General features: G+C 43.1%; 1 protein-coding gene and 1 long non-coding RNA gene across 2 annotated transcripts; both read right to left on the reverse strand.

Annotated features, from left to right (window-relative positions):
* Positions 1–9313: 9313 nt before the first annotated feature.
* On the reverse strand, positions 9314–9914 carry LOC109168475. Its single transcript, XR_002052086.1, has 3 exons — positions 9692–9914; positions 9448–9540; positions 9314–9362 (listed from the first exon to the last, which is right to left on the reverse strand). It is a non-coding gene; the product is annotated as an uncharacterized LOC109168475 (long non-coding RNA).
* Positions 9915–15262: 5348 nt separating this feature from the next.
* LOC109168573 (LOB domain-containing protein 40-like) lies at positions 15263–16444 on the reverse strand. Its single transcript, XM_019317633.1, has 2 exons — positions 16148–16444; positions 15263–16031 (listed from the first exon to the last, which is right to left on the reverse strand). Exons 1-2 carry the CDS (start codon positions 16335–16337, stop codon positions 15502–15504), a joined length of 720 nt encoding a protein of 239 aa, XP_019173178.1. The 5' UTR covers positions 16338–16444; the 3' UTR covers positions 15263–15501.
* Positions 16445–17231: the final 787 nt, after the last annotated feature.

Genomic DNA, 17231 nt, shown 5'->3' on the forward strand with positions numbered 1-17231 from the left:
CTGTGAAAAGTTAGCTCGGGAATGTGAGACGTGCCAACTGTACGCCCGGATGCCTGGACGACCGGCAACCTTCTATCAACCGGTCACGACCGCAATTCCCTTCGCTAGGTGGGGGGTAGACATCTTGGGCCCCTTCCCTCAGCTTTCCGGTCGAAGAAAATTCGTGATCGTTGCCATCGATTACTTCTCCAAGTGGATAGAAGCCGAGCCTTTAGCCACGATCACTTCTCAGCAGTGTGCTCGCTTCCTTTGGCGCAACGTGGTTTCCCGCTTTGGTGTGCCCGTGCATCTCATCAGCGACAACGGCCGCCAATTCGTAAGCCAATATTTCCAGAACTTCTTGGCCACGATCGGGACGACTCACGTCCGGTCGTCGGTGGCTTACCCTCAGGGAAACGGTCAAGTGGAGAACGCGAACCGGACGATTTTGGAAGGTCTGAAAAAGAAGTTACACTCGGCTGGTCGTAGTTGGGCCGATGAGTTGCCATATGTCTTATGGACTTATCGGACGACCCCGAGGGAAGCTACTTTGGAGACCCCTTTCGCCCTGGTTTATGGAGCAGAGGCCCGACTCCCGATCGAGGCTTGGATCCCGACCGATCGAGAGAGAACCTACAATGCCGAGGAAAATGAACATGCCATGGCGGTGGATCTCGATGGGGTCGAAGAAAAAAGAGAGCTAGCCGCTCGGCGCGTAGCCGAGTATCAGAAGCGCGTCAAGAGTTCTAAAGATGTTCGGGTCAACCCTCGTTATTTTCAGGTCGGAGACTACGTCCTACGACGAAGGGAGGCCAGTCAACCTCTAGAGGGTGGAAAGCTAGCTCAGAACTGGGAGGGGCCGTATATCATCAGTGCGATTATACGGCCGGGAACATACCGACTGGAGACGACAACTGGTCGGGTAATCGAGGGGACTTGGAATTCCGAGCACCTCGTTATGTTTAGGCATTAGGCCTCTTTTTTGTAATCTTTGGACGAAGAGGGGGCTTGACCTGCGTGTGGGTCCCGGTCGTCGCCTGTAATTAAATTTCTAAGTTTGTAAATATTTACTGAACCGCCTGCGAGCGGGAAGAATTAATGTATATACGATCGGTGATTGTTCGACCGTTTGCATACGGCGGCCCGATCAGTTATTTTCTATATCTTCAGTGCATGCAGATCAAGCTACACCGACCGGGCGAATCTATCGACCGGTCAGATGCGCTCCACATCGGCGGACATTCGAGTCACGCCATTGATCGGGGAAGCCAGGAGCTCACAGCATAATTCCCCGATTCGTCCAACTTCTGTCCACTATCGCACCCACTCGTGCCTCGAAGGCACAATAGTGTGGGGGCTGGGATATATGAAGTGTTGCAGGCCCGTCGCTCGGTTACATTCCGACCGTAGAGGCTTGTTATGAAGTGTTGCAGGCCCGTCGCTCGGTTACATTCCGACCGTAGAGGCTTGTCTTCAAAAATTTTTCGACAAAGGCCCGGAGATCGGGTAAACCCGATCGGTTGGCCAGATTTGACGTCGAAATATCGAACGCACGACCAGGCCATAAAGTCGTAAGGTCGAGCGTTGAGCGGATCGAGTATTGCGAGACCGGGTCTAAAGGCCAGGTGGTCGAGTGATTATGATCAGTGTGTGCAAATTGAAAGCAAGGAAACAAGAGACGAGCGACGCAAGATGGAGCAAAAAACAAATTTTATTAACTAACAAAAGCTGCCCGGTACAATTCGGGACCGGGCTCCCGATCAATGTTCATTACAAAAGGAAGAAAAGAAGCCTACTCTATTTTTTCGTCTCCCGAGCTCCAGCAGCCGCCTCCTTCCCGCTTGAGGTGACTGCCGTTGATGCCCCGGCTTCAGACGCCTTGGCTTTTGGGGCGAACGGAGAGGGACCGGGATCGGCTAGGTCTGGGGGTAATGCCGAGAGGACCAGCTGAAGGTCTTCCCCGTCTAGAGCCTGCTCCAACCGGGAACGGACTCGTTCAAGCATCTTCTGTTTCCCGGCCGTAAAGCCCCAGCGACCGAACGAGACGATCAGCTCTTCCCCGATCTCTGTTCCCCGGGCTGCTGTGAGGAAGGCCGAGCCCAAGTCCTTGTCTTTGAAGGCTGCCCGCGCCAGCTCGCTCGGATTCTCGAGCTGAGCCTTCAGCCCCTTGGCTTCTCCGATCGCCCGGTTGGCGACCTTCTCGGCAAGAACCCGCTCCTCGTCGCCCTTCTTCAGGGCCTTCTGGGTCTTCTCCAGCTCGGCTTGGAGGTCCTTGATCTCCTTCAAGCGACGGGCGGCCGTCTTCTTGTGGTGATCAGCTTCCTCGGCCAGCATGGCTCGACCTTGTAGGAGCTGGGCGGCCCGGGAAATCTGCAAAACAAAAGACGTTCGGGATTAGCCCGATCGAAAACACTTGAGCAAGAAAGCTGTTAGTTGAGAAAAGGTTACCTCGGCCAGGTCGTGGCCGATCCGCTCGGCCACTTGGGTCGGGGTCATCTTCCCCAGATCCTCCTTGGCTGGCGCGGCGTTGCCTATCCGGGCCAGCATGGACGCAGAGTCCCTTTCTCGCCCGACCGAAGGGCTCGGGCTGCGCTGCTCACGGCGGCGCTTCAGGCTGCCCACCTCGGTCGCGCCCTGGTCGGCGACCTTCTCCTTGCCCCGGGCGACCTCTACCCGGGTGACCAAGACGTCAGGCTGCTCGACGATGAAGCCCTCGCCCGTCGTCACGGTCGAGGCGCTCAGGGGTCGGGCAGAGGGAATCTCCTTTTCCCCGGCCGCCTTGGTCTTTGTCTTCTTCTTCCCGCCGAGGGAGATCTTGGCGGGCGGGGGAAGGGCGGTGTCTTCATCACCGAATTCGGCCATAGCTGCAAAAAGGGAAACGGTCAGTTTGATCGAGATGTTAAGCTAGGTCGGGAGAAACAGCTCGAGCTAAACCTTTCTTCTTTCGTTTCGACGGCTTGGCGACCGTCACGCCCATCGGCACGGGCAGATACTTCTCCTGCAGCTCGTATGTGGGGGGCGGGAGTTGAGCCGCCTCGAGACTTTCAGCCGTCCGGAAGATTGTGTACTCGTGTATTTCACTCGAGATCCGAGTGACCGTCTCCTTGAGCGCCTGAGTCACGGCCGGCACCACTTGCTTTCTGAAGTGACTGCTCCAAGTGCGATCGACCGGGAGGATCCAGGGGTCGTATTTGATGGAGAAAATTCTGTTCTTCCACCCCTTGTTGTTCCCGGGCAGGCCTTTGATGGCGCACATATCTGCTCGGGATTGCAGCATCAGGAACCCGCCCCCGTAGCGGCCCGGGAGAACCTTGATCTGGTAGATGAAGTTGAACAACTCCATCGTGCACTCAGCCTCGTGCCGAGTGCATATCTGCGGAAAGCAGGCGAGGATCCGGTGGGCGTTCGGGCAGATTTGAGCCGGAACGACCCGATAGTACGCTAGAAAGGCCGTCAAGAGGGCCGGGAAGGGAATGGCAATCGGGGCCATTAGGGAGTCGTAATGCATCCCGATCCACTTGCCCCGATGCCTGTCAATTACGTTCCCCAGCTGCCGGCTCGTGTCGAATTCTACCCGACCCTGGAGTACTTCAGCAATCCGAGCCGCTTCGCCTTTGGTCAGCAGGCTCATTTCTTGCTCGACACTCTCGCTGTTCAAGAATTCGAGCTTGACGGCTGGTGTGGCCGGCCCGGCCAGGTCTTCTTCGGTCCGCTCGGGGGTATTTTCCCGATCACCCCCTCGAGGAGCAGCTTCCGGGTAGTCCCCAACCACCCGGGTAGGCGTTTCCCTAACGCCCTCGGTCGGAGAACCCCGCCCGCTTGACGTGGTTCTCTCTTCCTCTTCTTCGCTGGAGCTCCCCGATCCGCTGGAGCTAGAGCTCGACGTCCCGGAGGAGCTTGATGCGTTGTTATGCTCGACGGCTCGCTCAGGGGCTGACGTTGCTCGGGGGCTGGCTTCGGGAGTGTAGGACATAATGTCCACGTCCTCGCCGCTGATGTGCTCGACCTCCTCGTCATAATCCGCGATCGAGGCGTTTTGACTGTCAGAATCCGTCATTTCGCTCTACCTAAAGGTCGGTCGGGGTTAGTAAAGGACTTGAGTCGTCCGGGACAGTTAGTTGACCTAGCAGTTCTACCTATAGTTGAAAGCGTGAAGTAAAGAGAAGGAGGGAGAGCTTACCGGATGAAGGAACTTTGCGAGAGAGAGCTTGAAATTTGTTTGCTCGATCGCCTTGCTGAGATGCTCTGCTCGGGATTCTTAGAGGATACCGACTGAAGCAAAAGACTGAGGAAAGTTCAAATGAGGGCCTCAAGGGCCTATTTATAGGAGGACATTTAGGCGGGAAAGTCGTCCACTTGCGCGACACGACCCGCGCTGATTCCGAGGCAACGGTTGCAGTCGCAGAGGCCGGCAGTGGCCGACACGTGGCGAAGAGGGAATGACAGCTGGCCGGTCGGTTTAGCGGCCGATGGTTGGGTGTCTTCATCCCGGCCCATTTTTTCCCGGACGATCAAAAAGGCCCGGGCTGGGGGGCTCTTAGTAGGGAATATCCCGACCGACATAGCTTCACCACGACCGAGGAGCCTTTGTCTCTTTCTCCTTGTCTTTGCAGGTAACAGGTCGGGCTCCACGAGAAGAACCCGGTCGTAGACCGACCGGGAGTTGCCCGAGCGACGGTGTCGACCACCGAGCGGTAGCCCCTTGGCGAAAGAGCTGACGAAGGACACGTGGCGGCTCTTTACATCGACAGGCAGGGCACCCGGGAGGATGACATGTGGTGGCTACGTGGAGGACATGCCGAACGGCTGGAATCCTGTCCCCGGCATAGCGGCTATAAATACCCACAGTAGCTACAGTGTAAGGGACTTTTGGACGATCGATAGGTTGTTGTTAGAGAATCCCGACCGCACACAGTCGGTACTCAGAGCAACCAAGTAGATTGTACTTAGGGCCTTTACCGTGATCAATAAAGATTTTACTTGCTTTAATTGGTCTCGTGTTATTTTATATTGCTTACATATAATTAGCAGTATCATCTATGTTCATATTTCCAATTGTTGAACTCTGTATTCACAAATCACAGAACTATATGTTCATAATTTGATAACTATACACTTTAGAAATTATGAATCTGCAGTACAAAAATTATGAATTTACAGTACAGATATTATGAATCTGTAGTACAGATATTATGAATCTGCAGTATAAAAATTATGAATTTACTGTATAGAAATTATGAATCTACTGTACTTAAATTATGAATCTACGGTTTAGAAATTAAATCTACAATATAGATTTTATGAATCTACAATATAGAAATTATGAATCTATAGTATAGAAATTATTTATCTATAGTATAGAAATTATGAATATAATTCTGTGTGCACCTTGCATGGTGCACACAGTTGCACGGCATAACGATCCTGTAAATAATAAGGCAGTAATAATAACTTTTTATGACAATGAAAACTCATAGTCATTATATGATGGTGTGCACAGAGTAAACATCACTTTCTACTGAGAGGGTGTAACTCCATATTGTAAAATTACACCAGGAAAATTACACTTCTTTTTTGGAGTAACGATGGAAATTTGTAACCATTGCCCAAGAGTGCGTTGGGTAAACTCCACATTGTGACCCTAGTCCGTAAAGGATTACAAGAAAATAAATCAGATCCTAGTCGATAACGGATTACAAGGAGATAAATCAGTCTAGGTTGTCCATACTGAATTGCTTAAACCAATAAGGTCAATAGGACGCTTTCATTAGAAATTAAACTTGTAACGTTATGGTCACCAATTCAACAATCTAACCAATTTATTTTTTCATTATTATATAAGACGAATATATATATATATATATATATATATATATATATATATATATATATATATATATATATATATATATATATAAAGGTTCCTATGAGATCACCTATTTAGGGTGTGTTTGGAAACCCGGAAAATGACTTCTGGAAGTCATTTTCCGGGGTTTTGGTGTTTGGTTACATTGGAAAATGACTGGTCAAAGGAAAATGGGGTGGAAGTCAATGGAAAAGGAAGGCAATTTTATGGAAAATGACTTCCCCTTTTTTTTGGGGGAAGTCATTTTCCAACTTTTACACCAACATCATCAACACCATACCACCACCACCACCACTACCAACATACCACCGTCGCCGCCATCTCCACCATACCACCGCCACCACCACCACCATACCTCCATTGTCACACCACCACCATCACACCACCACCGCCGCCACCACTACCACCATACCACCGCAACCACCGTCGCCACCACTACCGTCGCCGCCACTACCACCATACCACCGCAACCACCGTCGCCACCACTACCGTTGCCGCCACTACCACCATACCACCGCAACCACCGTCGCCGCCATCACCACCATACCACCGCCCCACCACCACCATACCATCGCACCCACCGCCGCCGCCACCACCACCATACCACCGCAACCACCGTCGCCGCCACCACTACCGTCATACCACCGCCGCCGCCACCACCACCATACCACCGCCGCCACCACCACACCACCGCCACCGCCACCACCACTACCATACCACCGCAACCACCGCCGCCGCCACCACCACCATACCACCGCAACCACCGTCGCCGCCACCACTACCGTCATACCACCGCCGCCGCCACCACCACCATACCACCGCCACCACTACCACACCACCGCCGCCACCGCCACCACCACCATACCACCGCCACCACCACCACCATACCACCGCAACCACCACCACCACTACCACCACCATACCACCGCAACCACCGTCGCCGCCACCACTACCACCATACCGCCGCCGCCGCCGCCACCACCACCACCACCACACCATCGTCATACTACCACCACCATCACACCACCACCAATTATTATTATTATTATTATTATTATTATTATTATTATTATTATTATTATTATTATTATATAACGAATAACACCACTACCACTACACCACCACCACCACCATAATATTTTTGATATATTATTAGTTTTTTTTTTTTTTTGTTGAAAAACTTAGTTATTTTTTATTATATTTAAAATTAATATTAATATTATATTATTATATATTATTATACATGTTGTAATATTCTAAATAAAATAATTAAAATGTTTAATTATACTTTTTTTTTTTTGAATGCTACTAGCTCTATTACATTGTAGTATCTGTTCATATACTTTCTCAACCTACTGAAACACAAAGAGCTAATAACACCTCCACTGAGGCTTGAACTCACAATCTTCCAAATGGAAGTCCAACCCGGATACCATTGGACCACATAGTCCTGGTAAAATGTTTAATTATACAATTCTACTCATTTTCCAGAAAATGAACCAAACACACAAAAACAGTTTTCCAGAATGCAACCAAACACCGGAAAGGAAAATGTTTTCCGGAAAATGACTCATTTTCCAGAAAACATTTTCCAGAAGTCATTTTTCTGGTTTCCAAACGGACCCTTAAGTGAGATTGTGAGATCAATTGTGCATGAATCTAATAAATTTTAATGGTCATGATTTATTAAGAATTCAAGTTTTAATTGACTTAAAATAAGGGAAAAGGGTGAAATAGTAAAGTAATGAAAAATATTTAAATGAATTTAATTAGATAAAATATAATGTTCATATTTATAGGAGTTCTATTAATGGTATGAATGCAAACACTATCGCCTATAATCACATATCCTAATCACACAGAGACACCACAGTTAGAATGAACACACAGTCGCCAATGGAGAACAGAGGTACGCACACGTTTTTTTTTTTTTTTTTTTTAATCTGATTTAGCCATTTTTTAGGAGGGTGATGTCTTCAGTGTGTGTGGGCGAAGTGGCACATCTGTTCGGTTAAAGTTGGAATGTTGTTTTGAATGAATAAACTTTTTTTTGAATGAAGGCATGCATTTCTAATTGTTTTTTGCTTGTGAATTCTGTCAAATTTTGTATTGCAGTTATTGCAGTCAAGGAGGTGGAGAGAAGGGGCACAGGTGTTCATTCTTTTTATCATTTCATCAGTAATCTCCACTCTATCTTGATTGGCTATGTTTGTCTGCTGCGTTTAATAATGGGAGAAATTCTCTATTTTTGTGGTGGAATGAAAAATTGGAGAAAAGAAAAACAAAACAAAAAATGTATTTCTTGGTACATTTAGAAAAAAAAATAGAGAATTGAAGTAAATACTAGTTCAAAAGGAATTAATAGAACCACTAGTTAAAGGTACTTAGAAATTTTAGACAAAAAAACTGTTCTTGCCAAAAACTAATTAGTATTTTACAGATCTTGAGAGTCGAGAGAACAAGCAAAATCTGTTTTCCTAGATAGATTGCCCAATTTTACCCAGAATAAGAAGGAGAAGGAGAAGGAAAAGGAGAAGAAGGGGGAGAAGGAGAAGGAGAAGGAGAGGAAGGGGGAGAAGGAGAAGAAGGGAGAGAAGGAGAAGGAGAAGGAGAAGAAGGGGGAGAAGGAGAAGGAGAAAGAGAAGGAGAAGAAGGGGGAGAAGGAGAAGGAGAAAGAGAAGGAGAAGGAGAAGGAGAAGAAAAGCATATACTCATAATATCTTGCTTCTCTTTGGGCTCCTTTTTAGCAGTTTCTGCTTTCACCTGGGAATCAGTCATAAAGCTTCTACCCTCGCTCTTCAAAACATCACTCTCAATTTTTTCGGATTTAACATTAGATGCATGTCCTATGAAGCCAATAGGTTTGGCTTCAGTGCTTTTGCCCAAATCTTCTCCTTCCTCATCTGATCCAGTTGGTTTTTCTCTTTTCAATCTTTTTCTTGATTTCTTCATCTGCAGGACATTAATAGGTATAATAAGATTCATATATATATATATAATGAGAACCACCCTTAGCTAAGAATGTGAGAACCAATTCAACATGATTGCATATATAGAAACTATTGACAAATGAGGTATAACAAAATCTGATTTTATCAAATGGAGTCATGCTTGTCAAGAATACCTTTGGGTTGTCTTTCAGTTCAAAACACCTTCTGAATTCATCAACAATGGTCTTGTTTTGAGAAAGAAGTTCAAGATCGGGATCTGTTACCCTCCTGATGATAACTGTTATTGAATGTATTAACAGTGATGATTACAAGAATACAGATTCTAGGTATATATACAAGAGGAGACAGAAGGAGACTAGGATTGTGAATCATAAGAAGACTAGTATTGTGAACTAACTCAAATACATAGAGTCCTAATACTCCTAAGCATTTCATCTAGTGGAGGGACAGCAGCATCATGCTAAGATAATAGTAGCAATAAAATCACAAATAAACAAGAAATGAAAAGAACTACCAGTTGTCCCAAATAAAATAACTCTTACTTCATCATATTTGCTGTAAATCAACTACATACAATAATGCACAGAGATTATCTACACAGCTTTGGAGGGGAAAACACTATAAAGTTAACAGTGATCGTAAAAAAAATACCTTCTTTTCCACTAACACGGAGCAAACCTTCTCAATTTCAGGAAGAACAGAATGCATTGAAGGGCTCACATCAATCACCAAAATCAAACCCTCCTATTTGTGTTCGGAAATTATTAGTGCCCAAATAAAAGCGGAAATTTTCAGGTTATATAAACGTGAAGAATAAATGTAGCCGCGAATGGAACTACGGATTGATACGGAGTAAATTGAATAAAATATAGGGAGATTAAAGAGTAAAACTCACCCTGTTTCGGGCCATCTGGAGAGGAAAAAGAGAGTTTTTTAATGGAGTTTACAGAGAAAGTTAGTAATGTGCCGTTCTTCTTCTTCAGTGCTCAAAGCTTGCAGTGGAATCCTCCACAGGGGATTTCTCATTTCTTCTCTTTTAAAAGGAGGGAAAGAATGTAGAAAATGATTTTTTTTTACCTTTTTCATTTATTTTTACAAATGAAAAGTTGAAAAATAAAAAGAACAAAAAAAAATAAGGTCATATAATGAGTAACTAATAAATATAAAAAATCTGCCGAACACCGATGACACTTCTTTGCTCTCCTTGAAGAAATGTTACAGGATTGAATTCTGGTGGTAGGATCTTGACTTTTTGAGCATGAGGTGTATAAATTTATACTACAGAGATAAGGATGATATGTTTAGAGTGTGAACTAAACACATTTTTATTATTTTTTTTGGGAGAAAATGGTCAAATAGGCCCTCGAACTTTAGCTTAAAAGTCAATTAGGCGCCTAAACTTTTTAAATGTGCAATTACACCCATCAACAATTCATTTAAGTGCAATGAAGTCCAAAAACAAATTAATGACCTACTATCACAGGTCATTAGGGTTCAGACCACCTTTCGGCGAATTTTCCGACAAAAAAAAAGTGACCGACGAAATTTTCGACAAAAGAAGTGACTGAAAAAAGTACAATTAGGCCATTAAACACTCCAAATGTATACAATTTCACCTGATAGCATGTTACCATCAATTTTAGCAAGTTACCTGCTTACGTGGCAGCTGAGTTGACATTTTTAATAATTTTAAATAAATTTTAATAATAAATTTGTTATAAAAAATAAAAAATAAAAACGAAGGTGGCCACCCGTCGTTTTATTTATTTTTATTCTTTTTACTTAATTTTTTTTCAAATGTTTAAAAATTTATTATTAAAAATACCAACTCAGCTGCCACGTAAGCAGGTAACCTGCTAAAATTGATGGTAATCTGCTATCCGGTGAAATTGCATACATTTGGAATGTTCAGTGGCCTAATTGCACCTTTTTTTAGGGTTCAGTGGCCTAATTGCACTATTTTTTTTTTCGTTCAATAGTCTAATTACATTTTCAAGTTACGTTCAGTGGTCAATTTGAACCTTATTCCAATTAAAAAATAAGTAAAAATGATAAAAGAAAATAAACAAGGAAGAAAGAATTGATTTGACTGATAAATAGTAAATATGGCAGATAAAATGGGACAGAGGGAGTACCGTTTATCAATGTGTTGTATACTTTTACAAGTTACAATAAAACCAAGCATGTTAAAAATAATGATTACATCTTTTTGAATCTAAATTTTGGTGGCAAATAGCTTATAAATACTTGAAATGAAAGACTTGGGTAAAACCAAGATTTGTCTCGGCCTGCAGTTCAAGCATCTACCCAATGAAATTTTTATTCATCAATCTAACTATACTAATAAATTATTGGAGAAATTTTATATGGATAAATCGCATCTCCTTAGCACTCCGGTCTGGTCCCTTGAAGTAGACAAAGACTCATTTTGACCTAAGGAGGATAATAAGGATATACTAGTAGGCATGACCACGATTTAGTTTGAACCGGACCGTGCACTATTGAACTGGAATCGGAACCAAAACCGAACTGTCTGTACGGTTTCGATTCCGATTCCTAACCAGAACCAATAAGATTTCGGTTCCGATTAAGGTTTTCGTAATAAAGGAACCGGAATCGCAGGTTCTGGCTCAGAACCGGACGATTCCGGTTCCAAAGCAAAAAAAAAAAAAATGTTTGTTGCAAGCCTCAGGCCTGCAGCATACTGCCACATTGGCGGTGTGCAGTGGGACAGCTCACAGCTGAGTAGCTGTGGGTTGTGGTGCAAAGGCCAAAGTCTTGGCTTTTGCGCCAAGACTCAAAGCTGAGTCTTTGTCACTCTTCTTACAAACGTAATAAAATAAAATAAAATAAAATAAAATAAAATAATCACGATTAGAACCGGCAGTTTCGAACCGGAACTGAAACCTTGGTCACCCTATATACTATGACATGGAGTTCCTTACCTAAGTGCTATTGGAGCCTTGCTTTATCAGGCCAGTTGCACTAGACCTGATATTGTCATCTCGATGAATTTACTTGCTAGGTTTAGTGCCTCTCCAACCAGAAGAAATTGGAGTGGAGTAAACATATGTTTAGATATATCCAAGGTACAAAATACCTTAGTCTTTATTTTGAAAATAACCAACGCATTACATTGACTGGATACTCAAACGCTGGTTATATGTCTGACCCTCATAATGCTAAATCTCAGACTGGTTATGTTTTCCTGTGTGGAGATACAACTATATCTTGGAGGTAGACCTTAGTTACTACCTCATCCAATTACTCGAAGATAATTGCTTTATATGAAGCTTCACGTGAATGTGTATGGTTAAGGTCATTGATACAACATATCCATAACTCATGTGGTACAATGAGTAAAGTTGATTCCCCCACAGTCCTATATGAGGACAATGCGGTATGTGTTGCACATATTAGTAGTGGGTATGTTACGTTAAATGAGACCTTACAAAACATATTGCTCCTAAGTTCTTTTACCCACATGAACTCTAGAAGAGTGGTGAAATACTCGTTGAAAATGTTCGCTCTAGTGAAAATATAGCAAATTTGTTCACTAAATCCCTACCTACATCCACATAGTTAATTCCATCTGAGATCCCTTGTATTTGGTGACAATTTCAAATTTAGTCACAGACTATCATTTTTGCCATTTTACATCCCTAGACTATTATTTTTTGGACACTTTTAGTCCTTCTAACGACTTTTCCAATTTTTAGTAAGGACATTTTTGTGTCTTTATATTTTTCTTTTATTATTTTTTTGGTTTTTATCGGTTTAACTGATTTAGAACTCTAGGTAACTTCTGATTTTTAGTAATCATATTTTTCAACCGGTTTTTAGTAAAGTCCTAAACCAATTAAACCGGTTGAAATCAGAAAAATAACAAAAGAAAAATATGAAGAGACAAAAATACCCTTACTAAAAATAGAAAAAGTCATGATAAGGACTAAAAGTGTCCAAAAAATAATAGTCTAGGGATGTTAAATGGCAAAAATAATAGTTTGGGACCAAATTTAGAAATGCCACCAAAGACAAGGGACTTCTGGTGGAATTAATTCTACATCCACATTTGAGAAATATGTTTATAAAATCGGGATACGAAGGCTTGGAAAACTGTTGTCTTCAGGGAGAGCGATAAACTCTAAGTGTAAATGAATAGACGGTCCAGAAGACCTTAAAAATCTTGAAGAGGATGCATAGAAGGCTTGTACTCTTTGTTCTTTAGCTAGGTTTTTCTCCCATTGGGGTTTTATTAGGTTAATGTTTTTAATGAGGCAACCGATGCAACACATATTTTTATACTGCATGTACTCTCTTCCTCAACTTGGTTTTTCACACAGGGTTTTTCTAGCGAGATTTTAACGAGACATGAGTATAGTTATTTAATGACCAATGGAGAGTGTTATAAATATTTTATTGATGACCATTAAAACTTTGAGACTCTTCATTTGCCTTCCATTTATTTCATTGTTTATGTTAAAGAAATGAAAGGTTGTATGGATGTGTATATATTGATAGTGAAGGCTTAATGAAAATGCATATTGGTGATCTTGTGTTCTTTGTTTTCTTTTACCTCTAATGTGAATAAAATAACAGTGTATTGATACGTATAGGTTACAGTAGAGTTATAGATAGACCGATCGTATATGATGACCGGGATCCTCTCTAATCTAGTAAGTAGCCTAATCCAAAAGTCCTTCTCTACAGCATTTAATGCGGTATTTATAAGAGACATAAGGAGCAGCACCCGCCCTCGGGCATGACGGGCACGTGGCGCCCATGCATCGGGTCTAGCCGAGGCGAACATGCAGCCGCACACGTGGCGCGCGTTATCTGCCAACAAGGGGACCCAGCCCCGCCCGGTCGGTCCTCCCGGTCACCGACCAAGGAGGAGCAGGGCCCACCGAGCGTCTCAACTTCAAGAGATGACCGGGTGACCGGGAGGTCCGGCCTAAGGGGCTGACCAAACGACTTCTTTGAGCGGCCCCCCCAAGCGGGTCAGGTGACCGGGCAATGCGACCCGATCCGACCAGGGTATAATCCCCATCAACCTCTTTACATTTCATTATCATATATATAATCTATTGGCAATTACCGTACAACCAACACGCGAGAATTGAGCTAATCAAAAGCCCAAATTACAACATAATATATATAGTTTATTGTTTTAATAATTACCTACTTTAAATATCAATTTATATTTTAATTACAAATATCTATGTTTATATTTTTATCATATTAAATCAACATAATTATGAAATAACTAAAGTTTATAAATGAATATAAATCTCATATTTCCTTATTAACATATAGGAATGATTTATTGCTCTATTTGGTGTAACTAATTGCGTCCAATATAATAATATCTAATAGGAAAAAGGGTCAAATTGACCTTCTAAGTCAAGTGGATAGTGCAATTGGGTCCCTAAGTGAAAAAAGCTTCATTCAAGTCCTTTAAACCGGTAAAATTGTTTAATTAAGTCCAATTTAACTTGTTTATAAGGTTAACTTGATACGGTATTGACACATGTCCTTTTTATTTTATTTTTTAAAACAAAATATTTTTTTATTAAAAATTTAAAATATTATTTATTATAAATAAATAAATAAACTAAACAATTAAAAAAAAAAACAAAAAAAAAAACAATCACCGGCTGTCGGTGGCTGTCTTCTTCACAGACAGCCGTGGCTGTCCGGCAGGACGGCCACGATCGTCTTCTAGATCTGGAACGAGGGCTTCGACCATGGCCGCTGCCCTCATTCCAGACGGAGGCGAATCGTTCCCCTTCGTCTGGAACGAGGGCAGCGGTAATGGCCGAAGCCCTCGTTCCAGATCTAGAAGACGGCCATGGCTGTTTTCCTTCGTCGGCCATGGCCGCCTTCCTTAGATGGTCGTGGCCGTCTTGTCGAACAGCCATGACTGTCCGTGAAGAAGACAACCAACGGCTATCCGTTGTTGTTCTCTCTATCTCTCTTTTTATTTTTAATTATTTAGTTTATTTATAATTAAATAATTATTTCTAATTTTTAATAAATAAAAAACATTTTGTTTTAAAAAATAAAATATAAAGGACACGTGTCAACACCACATCGATTTAACTTGATAAATAAGTTAAATTGGACTTAATTGAACAATTTTACTGATTTAGGGAAGACTTGAATGAAATTTTTTTCACTTAAGGAATCCAATTACACTATCCACCGACTTAGGGGGTCAATTTGACTATTTTTCCTATCTAATATTTACTATACTAATAAAAATCAATAAAGTTAAATTTATAACTAAAATTAAAAAATGTTCGTCAGTTAACGAAATGAATGGCTCATATTATTTTATTTTTAAATTTTTACTTTACCATCTATTATATTATTTTTCACTAATAATTTAAAATGAATAAATGATATTTTTTATTAATAAATACAATTAATTTATAAAAAGTATTATAAAAACACTGTCGAATTATTTAAAAAAAAACATATATATCTGTATATTCATAAGAAGATCCTTCCCGTGTCTCTATGACTCTATCGCTAATTACTATGCCTACGTGTATACAGGGTATACATATTTGGTACAGAGTATTAAAAGGAAAAAAAAAATCAAGAGAAACTGTAAATCTGAGCCGTCAAAACTGATTGCACCGTGGGAATCAAAGGCCACGATCACCGATGCACTCTTCGGCTCTTCGTCATAGCCGGTAGTCACTTCACTCTCGGCGCGAACCCAAGAGTCAGCTCAAGTTCAATTTCGTCGTCGTCGGCATGCCGTACATCCGGCGCCGGCTGAGATATCTCAACGGAGTTCAGTCTCTGGATCTGGCGACTTTCCGGTTCTTCATTGGCCGCCGGCGACTGATGGCACAACGAGGATTCGTGACTCGTTGATCGGTTCACCTCCTCGTCGCTCGACCCGGCACAGATACTACTTTCCTTGATCTTGGCACCCGACCTCTTGAACCGGCCCCGGTTCCTGACCCGGTGAAGATCGCCGGACTTGCCGCGATTTCCTTCCTTGTAGTGCACGTGTCCAATGTCACAAGCTTTTAGAGGAAGGACGACGGCGGCGGCGGCGGTGGCGTCAGACGCCACCGGCGTAATGGGCGCGCCTTTGAGAACCGCGTCCACCGCGTTCTGACAGAGCTCCCAGTTCCCGGACGACAACAGCCCCGTCGATCCAAACAACGGGTTCACAATCCTCCCACTTGCCTCGTACAGCAACGACTTAAACACCTCTGCAAACCATAAAAACACAAACTAAGTAAAAACGCTTCAAAATCCCTAAGGTTACAAATTCATTCTATTGGACGAGATTTAGTTAATTAATTAATGCACACATTTGGATACTGACCAGGGCGGAGGCGGTCGGGGGCGGCGTTAAGGAGGTTGAGGAGGCCGGCGCGGCCGTAGAACTTAGCTAGAAAAAGGGTGGCGTTGGCCTGAGATTCCGGGGACTTGATCCATTGAAGGCAAGGTCTTATGCTGCAATTCTGGCTACAACCTTTCCTCAGAACTCTACACCCATTACAGCTCATCCGCATCTTCACTGCACCTTTTTTCACAGATCAGAGAGAGAAAGAAATTCAGAGAAAGAGAGAGAGAGAGAGATGTATGGAGGAGGCGTGTGGTATATGTATAGGAGGAGGAAGAGGCAAGCGGTGGTGGTTTTTGTAGGCGTGTGGCTTACCGCTCACTGGTGGCGCAGTGGTTTAACTTTCCGCTTTCCACTTTCCGGTTTCCAGTTTCCACATTCATGGAAACCGCCACTGACTTTTACTATTAAACGGGAATTAATTATTCAATGATAAACACAACAACCACAACCTCAAACCCCATCTCCTTTTCCGGAGCGTGACTTCACGTCACATATATATTGATAGGACGTGGGAGGACGCGAGGTGTGAGGGAGTTAGCCAGAAATCCTGGAGAAGGATGGCGAGGGACGTGGCGCGGGGGCCACCAAATGGCTCCTGGTTTCCTGGAATAAAAGGCAGAGAGCAAAACCGGTTTAGGCGTTAGTGGTTTTGGATTTCGGGACTGTGGGCGGGAAACGGCACTGGCCAACGGTTTACTCCGCCGCCCACTCCATTTTTTCTCTGCTTATTAATTATTATCCCACGGAATAAAAATACTCAACGAGGCCTACTTAATTTTGTACAGTACATTTTCATCATTTAATTAATCCCTATTGTATTAGATTATAAGATAGTATTACTAAAATTAAATCCAATTTTAGTCAAGATCCACATACTATCATTAGGCATACCAGGAAAAAAAAAAAGAATTTTTTTTATATCACAACGTTTTAGTTTTGTCTGACTATATTCTGGGTTTGTGATCTAATGTCACCAAGTTGCTTTCTTATATGGGAGGTTGTGAGTTCGAATCTCAGTGGAAACGGTATGAACAGATACTGCATTGTAACATTGTGTGAG

The sequence above is a fragment of the Ipomoea nil genome, unplaced genomic scaffold (genome assembly GCF_001879475.1).
Source record: "Ipomoea nil cultivar Tokyo-kokei standard unplaced genomic scaffold, Asagao_1.1 scaffold3199, whole genome shotgun sequence".
In the NCBI taxonomy this organism is placed as follows: domain Eukaryota; kingdom Viridiplantae; phylum Streptophyta; class Magnoliopsida; order Solanales; family Convolvulaceae; genus Ipomoea; species Ipomoea nil.

What these genes read in the sequence shown, in the direction of transcription:
- LOC109168573 (XM_019317633.1), bottom strand. Translation starts at nt 16,337, where the DNA reads ATGCGGATGAGCTGTAATGGGTGTAGAGTTCTGAGGAAAGGTTGTAGC. An exon ending in CCCCGACCGCCTCCGCCCTG is followed by an intron (nt 16,032 to 16,147) that starts GTCAGTATCCAA and finishes TATGGTTTGCAG; the next exon opens with AGGTGTTTAAGTCGTTGCTG.